Here is an 11,872-nt window from a genome sequence, read left to right as displayed (position 1 = left end):
AAGCAGCTGGTTGGAGGATCAGCCGGCCCCCCGCTACTTCCAGTGAGATTATCGAGGCTGTAGTCTCACACCCTGCCGCCCCTCCTTCTACTCCCCCCCCCACACACACACGCGCACACACACACCCTTCAAAATGTGGTCTCTCAATCTGCACCCCATTGAGTGTCACATCTGTTCAGTGAGAGCTGCTTTCTTACATCACTGTAAATTACATCAAACATATAATAAGATCTAAATATTCTAACAAGAAAAAAAACCAAACAGCTTACAGTTCAGCTTTCAAAAAAGTGTCATTTATTAAAAGATTTTTTTTTTCATTTCTTTTCACCATTTTTGAAAAAGTAGCCAGAAGAGTTATATCATGTAAAGATGTGTGAAGAAGAGAGCGAGAGACAGAGATTAGTTCAGAAAGAAACGATTCTAACAGGATTGAGAGAGAGGAAGGAGAGAGGGCAAGGGCAGACAAATGCTGCAGAGTGGGGGGGGGGGGGGGTTGAGAGAAATGAGGGGGACTACAGTCAGCTTGTACAGTTCAAGAAGAAAAAGGCAGCTAAAAAAAAAACAAAAAAAACAAACAAGACATATTATTCCTGACCAGTCAGCAGCGGTCACAGCAGTAGAAAAAAACATACATGAAAAAAGGACATTAACCATGAAAAATAAGTGCAATTGGTTTCTCTGTCATAGCACAACCATTAAAAACAGGAGGAGATGAAGAACAACCCCAGCCTGGTCCAGAGTCGGCGTCTGACCCCTCGTGCAGAACGAGGTGGGATGGTCCGACTCTGGGACCTGTGACTGAGGGTTTGTGTGCTCCTTACTCTGCAAACAGAGGCAGTAACATGGAGGCTGCCAGCGGCTGTGTTCAAATGTGGTGCTTTGTTTTATTTTCATGAAGTCTGGATTTCCCTCCTCTCTCTACCCATGTAGAACGTGTATGAAGCACTCATACCAATTGAAAAATATCTCTGTCTGAATATTTACAATACTTTTGCAATAACGATAAATCCAATCACATTGTTGAAACCCCCTACTACATTTCAAAGATTGTAATTCTCGAGAGCCTCCTATCAAACATCATCACAGAACTGGAATTAGAATAACATTAGCAGCAGTAGAGGGTGGTGCAAATAAAGATTTTCCTCCCTTACATTTATATTTGTTTTTTCAAGTTTTTCAAGAGCACCAGCTATAAGTGCAGATCAGTCTGTTCCCCAGTTGAGCCGAAGGAAGGCTACACTTTAACACTACCTGACATAAAAGCAGCCACTGCTTTAGACGGAGGCCATTTGGATTAACTGTAAGTGTTTGAATGGTAGAGCAGTAGATAGAAAATCAATGATACTGTTGGGTTGCGTGAAGAAGCAGTTTGGAAATGACTACATGTAAGCTTTCATGACTGAATGTGTGTGTGTGTGTACTGGTTTTGTGAAATCAAAGCGAAACAATCAAAACGCAGTATGAATGCTCTGAAAGCACCAAATGCTTGTGTGAACACATCCTATTATTTGGTTAAAAGGCACAGTAGTCCCAATAGTCCAATCATAAGTTTCCACTTCCTTTCTTGTTTCGTTTTGTTTCTTCATGATGGCAAAAAAAAAAAAACCAACCCTCAAACTGTCAACAGCATCTTCCCAGTCTCCTCAAACAAGTCGTAGGCCAAGCTATGCAAGTGCACAGAAGGCGATATTCAGCTGCCCAATAAATAAATACAAACAATAAATAAATGCAGTGTCCAATCTACAGATGAATAAATTAACTGTTGGAGTCACACGTCTTCAAGTGGTCCTCGTTTTCTTTCTTCATCTCCGATTTTCACAACTCTGACCGCCAGTCAGTTTTTGCAGAGCGTCGAGCAGGGAGTTACGAGACATGTGACGCCCCGGATGTTCTTGAATGACATTAGCGAGTTGATGACATCGTTTCTTCCCACCGTTTCCGGTGACTCCATCACGCCACGCGTACAGTGAAAGGCTCCGTTCTGTACACGGTAGTTCTCACGCCACACTAGCTACGAGATTTAAGTGAGCTACGACTCAAACGTCCTCTTCAAGCCGGAAACATCAAGTTTATCTACAAGTTAATGTAAGGTCTTGTGCATCTCCCGTCCCAAAACAAAAAATCACATCAGTTCACACTGCGTTTGAGTCCTACTTAGAGCAACCTCTTCACAAATAAAACTCGGAAACATCTATCTGATTATTGTCATAAGCTTTTCTGATTCCCGATCAAGTACGCGCCTCTTGAGTTAGAGGCCTGCCAATACAGTCATCTCAGAATTTATTGATTACTTCCAAGCTATGTCGAGACTATTATCTGCTCCTCAGACTTCGTCATAATTTCCCTCCTTTTGATCATTACTCAGGAAGCTGTAAACAACCTTCTGCTTCAAGTGTTCTACCTAAGTCACCTCAAACACAACTGCTTTTGGGCACATTGTTCTGTAATTGTGTCACTTGCTTTTTCCACATATTATATCCTGTATTCTTCAATAACTAATGTGTTATTAATTAAGGATTGTGTATGTTCCATCTTTAATTTGAACCCTAAATTCTCTCCCCTCTTTTAACACGTCATCGCAGGTCCTCAGCCTCTCACAGCAGCGTGTAGCCTGGTGGTGTGACAAAGCATTGCTGCCTGCTTTGCTCCTTCGTTGCATTAGGTCTCTAAGGAGGCGGGGCACACACGGGGCAAAGGCTTGAGTGAGACATTTTGACCTTGACAGGTCTCGATGGTCTCGCTCTCACCCTGCTGTCCAGCAACAGGCTGCTTTTGGCACTGGGCTGGCTTCTTCAGATTCTTGTGGTGCTTGAACGGTGTTGTAGAAGAGACTGCGCTGTCCTGCATCGCAGGACTGCCCCTCCTGCTGTGTGGAGGGACAGCAGTGATGGGCTGGTTTTCATTGGTAGCTGCCACCGATGTGCCTTCGTGTGAGGGGCAGGCCTTCCGTGGGGAAAGGATGGGTGCGACGTGAACCCATGTCAGGCTGGGCTCTGAGCTCTGAGCTGCTTTGTATTTTGATAGCTTGCTTGGTTCCTCGCTGTCATTGTCCTTTCCCTTTGAGTCTTCTGTTAGCTGGCTGTCACCGGCCACATCTGTGACATTTTGGTTTGCATCAGAGGCCAGTGATGCAGGAGGAGGAGAGCCGCCTCTCTCGTCGAGACCATGCTTCACCCTCTTATCCTCTGCACTGATGCAGGGGCACTTGAGAAGCACGGGAGAAGGTGTGGGGGAGTCTGTGCCTGTCCAGCTGAGTCTGCGCTTCTGGAAAGTGAAAAATGTGAAGGTGAAAATAAAGCATTTTATAATGGAGGAAAATGGAGGGGGAGGGAGGGGTGTTTGTGTTTACACAAGTAGTTCCTCCACACTCAGGATCCAAACTCTCTCACCTTAACAGGAATATGTGACTGATCCCTGTGCCTGTGGGTCGGGGTGGAGGTGTCTTGGAGTGAGCGAGCGGGAGATGTGGCGACACTGGAGACAGCAGAGACAGGTTGACTGGTGATCTGAGGAAACCAAAGCTTCAACATCATCTCCACCTGGAGCAGAGTGTTGAGGTACTTCTCTCTGCAAGGAAAAATGAGAGATTCAAAGTGAGTAAATGATGATAAAACATTATGTTACCGCACAGGAAAATATCTGAAAATGTTGTGTTTGTCTGTAAAGACAAAAAAGAGACTGGACCAACTGCCTTCTTCTAGTTTTAACTCGACTTACACGTTCGGTCAACCATTGTTGCAAAAGAAAAATGAGAGCATATTGGTAACGGAAATGGAAAGACAATGTGGCTGACATCTTACCCGCTGTTAGGTCTCTGTAAAACCCCCACAATCCTTTGGATTCGATCCATGGCAACGCTCTGCTGGAAACTACTCAAACCTGTCAATCAAAAACATAATCCCTCAGTCAGCATTTGTGCGACCACACTTCACAGTCAAAGAAAAAAAAAACACGCAAATATAGACTCTTTTCATCACAACACACACAAACGAGTCAGCCAGAAGACTGTCGCTTCACACACACGCTGCACTTTGAAATTTATCAATAGGCGGCATCAATACACACTGCTGCGCACACACACACACACACAAACACAGAGGAGCACTCTCTAATACAAAGAATGTCAGCCTTTCAGACCATATAAACTTGTGTTGAGCATCTACGATCTTAGACTTCCAGTCTCTGCACGTGCTTATGAGAAAGCGATGATGTAAAGATCCTTACCCCGGTCGAAGCGGCCCCTCTTCAGTCCATTCAGCAGCTCCAGCAGGGGCCTGACGAAACCCTGCAGCTCAGCACACTGACGGGAAGAAGATAGATCACAACAGAGTTTAGGTTGGGCGCTGCTGTCTGAATCGGTCTACGGGGGTTTCTTCTGTTAACATATTGCCCTGTCATCCCTCCTATCATTACTCTATCTGTCTACACCCCTCCAGTATTTACCTTCTGAGCAAACAGCAGGTCTCCCTCTGATTTGGGGATCTGGCTTGAATGATGCGTCTCCTCCAAACTGATGCGAGTGGATTTGCCGCCGCCGCCGCCGCCGCCACTGCTCTCCAACCTGTAAGACTCATCTTCTTCCTCTTTGTAGGGGAAGCTGTCACACGTCCACTGGGACCCGGGACTGTCTGATCCTCCGTCTTCCACAGCCGTCGCCCCGCCCACCCCGCCGATGATGACGGAGGAAGAGCCGTCGGTCAGGAAGACGTCTGTGTCGTCCTCCGCCTGCTCCGAGTCGCTGAACACGATGCTGTCGCTGGAGCTCAGGGAATCAAAGGAAGGCTGGGAGGAAGTGCTGCCCTGGGACTGCATTTCTGCGGAGGGAGCAGCAGAGAGTTATTTAGATAGTCAGGAAAATGTCAAAAAAAAAAAAAAAAAAGCTTGTTTGAACACTAAAGAGCAGCATGTTTAAAGTTGTAGCTGAAGTAAAAGACGGTGATGATGTGAAGGATCTGAAACATAACATTTCCAAATAGCTGCTTTTTAACTGGCAATAGTGCTTTTTCCCCATCTCTATCCCAAAAATAATAACCCCAATTACTCAAAATGGTGGGTATACTGGTGCCCTAGTTAGGCATGGTGCAGAGTGGGACTGGGGGTAGGCAGTAGGCACACAATGGTAGTGCATGTCTGGCTCCCATTGAGGAGATTGGGAGACTGGAGAGGAGAGTAAACGTGAGGGGGATGGGAGCTTGTAGAGTAGTGAAATCAGAATAGGCAGTCTCTCTCTCTCCCCCACTGCCTCCAGAGCTCTCTCTAGCCCCTCCTCTCTGTCTCGGACTCGCTCTCCAACCCCCCAACCCCCCCATCCTCTCAAACACACATGAACGTCTCTCTTTCCTGTATGCCTCTCATCTCTCTACGCTCTCTCTTCACCTCATCCTGCTCTCTCTATGTACACAAGTCTGGTGCTCCTCTCCTCTTGCACAGGCCATTCCTCCACTCCATTTTCTTCTTCTCACCCTCACATAAGAGTTCTGTCTTTCTTCAGCCATGTGCCTCCTCTCTCTTCTTCCCTTTCCTTCTGTAATCTCTGAGTGACTGCCGGTCTCTGATCCCACAAACACACAGGAAATTAGAGGAGTGGCACAGGAATACACACAAACTAACACTTTAATCAGTATGATAAAGTCATACTAGGGTAAATAGGGTGAGTTTTACACTACACAAAAAAACAATAGAAGGGACCAGTCCGTGCCACAATGTCTACATTTTGGGGGATACAGCACATTTAAACAAGCTTATGTCCAGTTTCTAAAACAGACAACATGCACGTTTTATTTAGGTCCCATGGCTTGCTTCCGGTCAGGCAAGCAAGTTGCTTCCTTAAGCGAAATGTCACGTTGTTTGCATGCAAGTGAAAACAAACAGCGCAAGAACAAAATGATCCGATTTGGCCCCCATTATTCCAGTTTTCCTTCCGAGCCTAAATGTGACTGAGATCAAAGTCTACGTTTGGTGGATGGTGACATTGTAATGGAGCGAGGTGTGATGGAAGGAGGCGATGATGTGGTGCATTTGTGGGGACAGTCTGCACAGGTACGCGTGGATCATGAGGCTGCAGTCTCAGGTGTATCCTGCCTGTCTGTTTCAGCCCACCACCTGGACCACCACAGGAACCAAAAAAACCCCACATGCACATCATTCGTCTACATTACTTGTAACAAAAGTTAGGTTCTTTAAATCGTCAGAAATAATCTGGATGTCTCAATGTCTAATAAATAAACCCAGTTTAACAACCGTAATGATCCAACTTGACTGCATTGTTTATGTAACAGAAGTAGCATTAATAACGAGTATTAATATTTTTGGCTGTTTTAACAAATTGTACCGGGAGCACAGACGGGATAGTGGGACGGGAAATTCCTTCAGGCCAGCTTGCCAACTTATAGAAACGTTCACAGTTAAACAAAAACAGAAATACTCACCTTTAGTGGTGTGAGATAAAATCATCCAGTCAGAAAACAAACGTTTACGGCTGTATCTCCTTCTTCAATAATACAGATCTGTCAATACACAATCCGTGGATGGAGCTGCATCAGGGCGGCAAGCCTCAACTCTCTCTCTCAAACACACACACACATATACGCACACACCGCCCGGCCGATCATCGGTTTGTGTCTTTGCTAGCTCTTTCTCTCAGCAGTTTACGAGCGTCAACATGTGCGCGGATCCACGTGCCCACGATTTGAGCGATTCCTATTGGCTGTCGTTCTGGCAGCGGCGCACGCCATTGGCTAACGCATCCAGCCAGTGATTGCTTTACTCGCAGTTACTTGGACGGCGTTTCGGTTCACTCACGGTCCTGCCCACTCATGTGTCGCTCGTGTGCACGGAGTCGGGCAGGGCTGCTCTACTACAGCGAGCCGGTGTGTACCAGTCTATAGTGTAAACACATGCACAGTTCGTGCACGCATGCACGTAGGCACTACGGCGCATGCCCGAGAGATGCACAATATGTTCTATGCATTAGATGTACACGCGCATTATTAAAAGGCCCCGCCTCCTCACACTCCATCCCCTAAACACAGAGGCACGAGCACACTGAACGCGCCAGCGTTTCACATTATGCAACTTGGCACGCCAGACACAGTGATACGGGTTCAATTAAAAAATGTGTTCAAAGAATGCATTGTATCTGAAAGAGGCATAAAGAGAAGAGTTGCGTCGGGGAAATAAATAATGATAACCAGCTTGATGCTCTCTCTCGCTCACACACACACGCACGGAATTTGATTTCTTGTGCTCTATGTACAACAATTATAACGTTTAATATCAGCAATAAACAAAATAAGTAAAGACTAATATGTACAGGACTAGATAAGACAACAGGGATGTGTTGAGTAGTGCAAAAATGCTCAAATACACATGGTAATAAGAAAATGTCATTATTTAGGCTATTACAATGGGTTCAACTACATGAGGTAGAGAGCTTTTGCAGGAGGTCTCCTTACATTGGAGGTGCACACAGATTGGTATCAGATGAGCACGAACATTAAAGTATTGAAGTCTTTGAGATGTTAAATAGTGTCATTCAAAACACAATGTTTTATTGAATATTAAATAAACAGGCGTTATCATAAACTGTGAGTTGATCATGGAACAGGTTAATTTTAGTCTGTCGCCAGGCAACATCAGTAACCCTATATTTAATTAAATGACCCCTTTTTATATTTGCAAAAATGCTACTATACATCCCAATGGCTCCCTCCCCCTAACTACAGTCTTAGGCGTTCATTGAAAAGAAAAGATGTGAAGGACATGTTTTTTTTAAGTTGTGCTGTTTGTTAAACTCAAAAACCTGCTCAACATCTTAAATATTCAGTAACACATATTACAAAGGATTCTTTAACAAAAAGTGTCATAGCTGTACAGTGCACAACATGAAAATGAAGAAGCCAAAAACACAAACAATTTGAACATGCCACAAACTATGAAAATGATATATCTCATGGTTCTGTCAACTTTTTTCTATTTCTTGATTTCAGAAACATTTTCAAGTTAGGTGTTTTCGCCCAAACCCTGTCTTTTCTCCTTTTTTTATTTTTTTTTATTTTGCTCTTTTAGGAACGCTTATCCTCAAATCCTTCCAGGGACTACAGATGGACACAAGCCTTTTGGCCAACTGGCATATTGACAGAAATATTGATTAATATACACTGTCCCAATAAATAAAAAAATAATGAACAATAATGTTTTTTTAAATTCTACAATCAATAATATATTGTTGGAAATTAAGCACCTATAAATCAAAATGTTACTTTTGGATTTGATCATAATAAGCATGTCAGTGTCTAGGTGTTATTGTTATTTAATGTTATTTATGAGCATGTATGGCTTCCCCCTCTTCTAGGCTACTTTGAACTCAATGGCCCCTCACACACACACACACACACACACACACAGATCATCTGTTCCATTCTCATCTTATGGATTGACATTTTCTCTCCTCGTGAGTCTTTAGTTGGTGGATGCTGTTTATGGTGGCTTTGTTGGTATTTTTAGATGTGAAATGCCGGGTTAAAGCATGAGAAGCTGTAGATGCCTCTAAGCGCCTTGCATGTTGCAGTGAAGGGATGAAGGGGTTGCCCATCCCCCATGGGTTGCATACAACATACATATGAACCCACTGACCCAACTCCTCAACTGACACACAACAGGCTTGTTTGTGTCCTTGTGTGATTGACAATACCTGACTTTGAGCATTGTCACTGTGTGCAAAAACCTAGTAACCCCATCACCAGGTGAGCAAACCCCTTCCTTTTATTGTCACCACACAATAATGTTTAACCTGTGGTAATAGTAAACCAGGAGAGAGGTCATGTTGTGTATACCTTGCAGAGACCAGGTCCATAGAAAAAAGCTCTTCAACCCCCCACAGCATTCCTCTGCAGCACATGAACCTGATGAACCTCCTCTGAGTTCATGAGAGCTGAAGACCACCCCCATCATTTCCATCTCTCCATCTATCCCTTCCCCCTTTAGTCCCTTCCCCCAGCTGTGTTTTTCTCGTGCTCTTCTCACCATGGGTTGTCGTATTGACACTCTTGAAAATTCAATTGTAGTAACAATGTGAAGCTTCAACCTACAGAAGTGTTGAGCATCTAACTGGTCCTCAAGATACGTGCTTAGGGGTTTCTTAAGGTGAAGATAAAGTTATGGGCATCTGGGGAATATAAGTAAGTTACCTCACTGCTGAGGCTTGTGTCCTAAAGTGACTTATAGGCTTGTGCAGCAGCTGATCCTGTGGTTCACACAAGGAGAATGTATATAGTCCTATAGAATAACATGTTGTTAATGCTCCTTTCATGAAGTTGATCTTGCAGCTTTGGTCACTGTGAAAGCATGCAGGAGTTCCTGTCAAGCAAAAACGCACAAGTAGGTGTGGTGATAGTTAGACACCACAACAGAAACCTGACCCGCCTGATGGAAAACAGGGGCCTTAAGAGAGACTAAACTGTCAACCGTCTCCACTTTCTTTGCAAAGTTTGAGCATCATATCTCACGTTTCACCTAAAAACCAGGACAGCTGGGCAACAATCTCTGCAAACACATTTTAACTCTGGTTTGACGCTTCTGACTAAATCCAACCTCACTTTCAACAGCCTATCTCACCCGTCCCTCAACACCAAACAAAACTCTATCACACAAAAATGATCGGTTCATCCTAACCTCCTCTATGTGAACTGCTCTGTCTTCATGAAAACCAACCTGATCACAGAGGACAACGCTCAGCCCCGCCACCATTCTTCCAGTTGGAAGACAGAAATTCCAACTGGCCCTGGAAAACATCAACAAAAATCCTTTATTCCCTTTGCAAGAACTGGTCTGAGTAATATGCACTTAACACTCAAAATGTATCTTCACCTAGAGGAATTTTACACAACACTGACAGGACAGCCATACCTTTAGAATTGTTTTTCTAAATAATATCACTGCATGTGTCTTATATTCGTTTGTTCATTCCACTAAAAGCAGCAGAATTACTATAACAGCATTAATTTGATGTATTAAGCATTGATGATTGGATGTAAAGCAGCTACATTGTGATAATTGAGTTCAGCAGTTTTAATCTGTATTTCTTTGTCACTGCACTGTTCCCAATATGCTCTTTAAGGTAGATAGGCTGATTCTATGCTGGCATTGTTGGATCACATGGATATGTTTTAGTAGAGTATCAGCACATTGTTATAATAAGTGCCGCTCTCACATGTAAAGAGTTAAACGGACTGTCTTAACAGATGCAATCTTACAGAAAAAAACCCCCCTAAATGTATTCTCATGAGCATTCGCCTTATTTAACACCATAGAGAAAGTCGTTTAGTTCTTCTGAGGCTGTAGCAGCAGCGTTTCACATTTGCGGAGCCGGGCCATGTGTTGGCCACAATAAACACAGCTCATATTCACATGTCGAAGAGACTCTCCGCTGTAAGATTTGTGAATGAAGTCAGCTAACACGCCCCCTGCGAATAACCGCCCAATCGTGTGTGGAAAACACACTAACCACGCCCCAAGAATGGAATATCGATCAACCAATGGGAGGCCGGCACAAGCTATGGCTGTTGCATAATTTGGTTGAAACGCTTCACGTTTGAGCGAGCCAGTACACAGCGTGAAAAGATGGAGAGTCAGACAGAGGAAGTGGAGAACAAATAAAAGCGGCTTCAGTGGCCGAAATCCAAACTCATTTGAACATTTTGTTGTCGGTATCTACAGAGCAGTAGTCTATAGTCATTGCCCTGTGCTCTGAATGGAAGAAGTACAGATGTAAAAGCTGAAAAAGTTGTTACAGAAAACGATGTAGACTGTCAATGCAGATCAAGTCACATGTATGCTCCTTACATGCTATAACCATCTCTTTACATTGTTGCCTTTTGAGAATAACGGGGAAATACGTTTTTTTAAAGGCCAACCAGTAACCAATGTGTTTATAATTCAGGAGACTATCAAGATTAAAACCATGAAATAAGTTATACTGGTTTATCTACATTTCTGTTATTGTAAGCTCACTTAATTTGTTTAGTTCTGTTATAACATTAGCCTGCAGTTATATTTCTATTGTTTTCCTGACTAAGCACTTGGCTTATTTACGTGACTTTAAACTGGATAGTCTTTAAGATTTTAAGAAAATCGACACTAAAACACAAATATAATCGATTATTGAGGTACAATAAAAGCATTGCGCTTAAACTTTGCTTGGTGACGTAATGGGTGTGCAGTTTGCAGAGATGCACTCACGTGAGCGTTACATCAAACGCTTCAGACTACATATGTGGCTGTGTCAATCTCTGTTTCCTATCAAAGGAACCGCTGTCTTTCCGGTATTGCTGCTAGTGTACTAAAGGCTGTTAACCTCTCTTATACAATGTTCGAGGAAGAAATTACACAATTCACGTGAACACAATTGATGTTTTAGATAGCATATTTACGTTTCTGGAATCAGTAAAAACTGCAGTATGTCATGTGAAGAGAGCTCCCCCTTGTGTTCAAAAGTAGAAATACTCGTCCAATAATATGTGTACATTATGTTCAGTTTATATAACCTTATCAAATCAGGTGTATTGCACATTTTTTAAACACGTTTTCAGGTTTCTGTTTGGATGACAAAAACCCGTAACACTCCCTATCTGATGCTAGTTTATGCTTTCAAAAGAGCTGGAGTTACATTTTGAACAATTCTTATAGGCCAAACACTGCATTTCAGTTTAGTCACTGTTAGCCATGCATTGCCCCTTTCTCTTCACCTTAGTCAGCCATGACAGTGTGGCAGTGAGGCTGCTTGAAAAATATAAGCACCCTCACTCTGAACACCATGGTGGTTTTCAAATAAATCAATCTGAAACAGAATTTGGTTTAACACATACATAGCACA

At 43.3% G+C, this 11,872-nt stretch overlaps 1 protein-coding gene across 2 annotated transcripts; it reads right to left on the bottom strand.

Annotated features, from left to right (window-relative positions):
• Positions 1-271: 271 nt before the first annotated feature.
• On the bottom strand, positions 272-6,801 carry LOC306824780 (uncharacterized protein). 2 transcript variants are annotated; one of them, XM_079345127.1, is made up of 7 exons: positions 6,429-6,801; positions 5,377-5,551; positions 4,444-4,814; positions 4,225-4,300; positions 3,801-3,879; positions 3,390-3,567; positions 272-3,264 (listed from the first exon to the last, which is right to left on the bottom strand). In XM_079345127.1, the coding sequence occupies exons 3-7, from the start codon at positions 4,810-4,812 to the stop codon at positions 2,659-2,661; spliced, it is 1,308 nt and encodes a 435-aa protein (XP_079201253.1). In that variant the 5' UTR covers positions 4,813-4,814; positions 5,377-5,551; positions 6,429-6,801; the 3' UTR covers positions 272-2,658. The 2 variants fall into 2 exon arrangements, with proteins under 2 accessions (XP_079201253.1, XP_079201252.1); XM_079345126.1 differs by lacking the exon at positions 5,377-5,551 and having other exon boundaries at positions 6,429-6,700.
• Between the last annotated feature and the right edge of the window lie 5,071 nt (positions 6,802-11,872).

This window comes from Symphodus melops (assembly GCF_947650265.1).
Source record: "Symphodus melops genome assembly, chromosome: 5".
In the NCBI taxonomy this organism is placed as follows: domain Eukaryota; kingdom Metazoa; phylum Chordata; class Actinopteri; order Labriformes; family Labridae; genus Symphodus; species Symphodus melops.
The sequence above is the reverse complement of the archived record's forward strand: the minus strand, read 5'-3'. Positions and strand labels throughout refer to the sequence as shown.

Coding starts and splice junctions, on each gene's coding strand:
- LOC306824780 (XM_079345126.1), bottom strand. CDS start 6,453: ATGATTTTATCTCACACCACTAAAG. Junction 4,815..6,428: donor TTTATCTCACACCACTAAAG/GTGAGTATTTCT, acceptor CTCCCTCCGCAG/AAATGCAGTCCCAGGGCAGC. Junction 3,568..3,800: donor TTACAGAGACCTAACAGCGG/GTAAGATGTCAG, acceptor TTTTCCTTGCAG/AGAGAAGTACCTCAACACTC.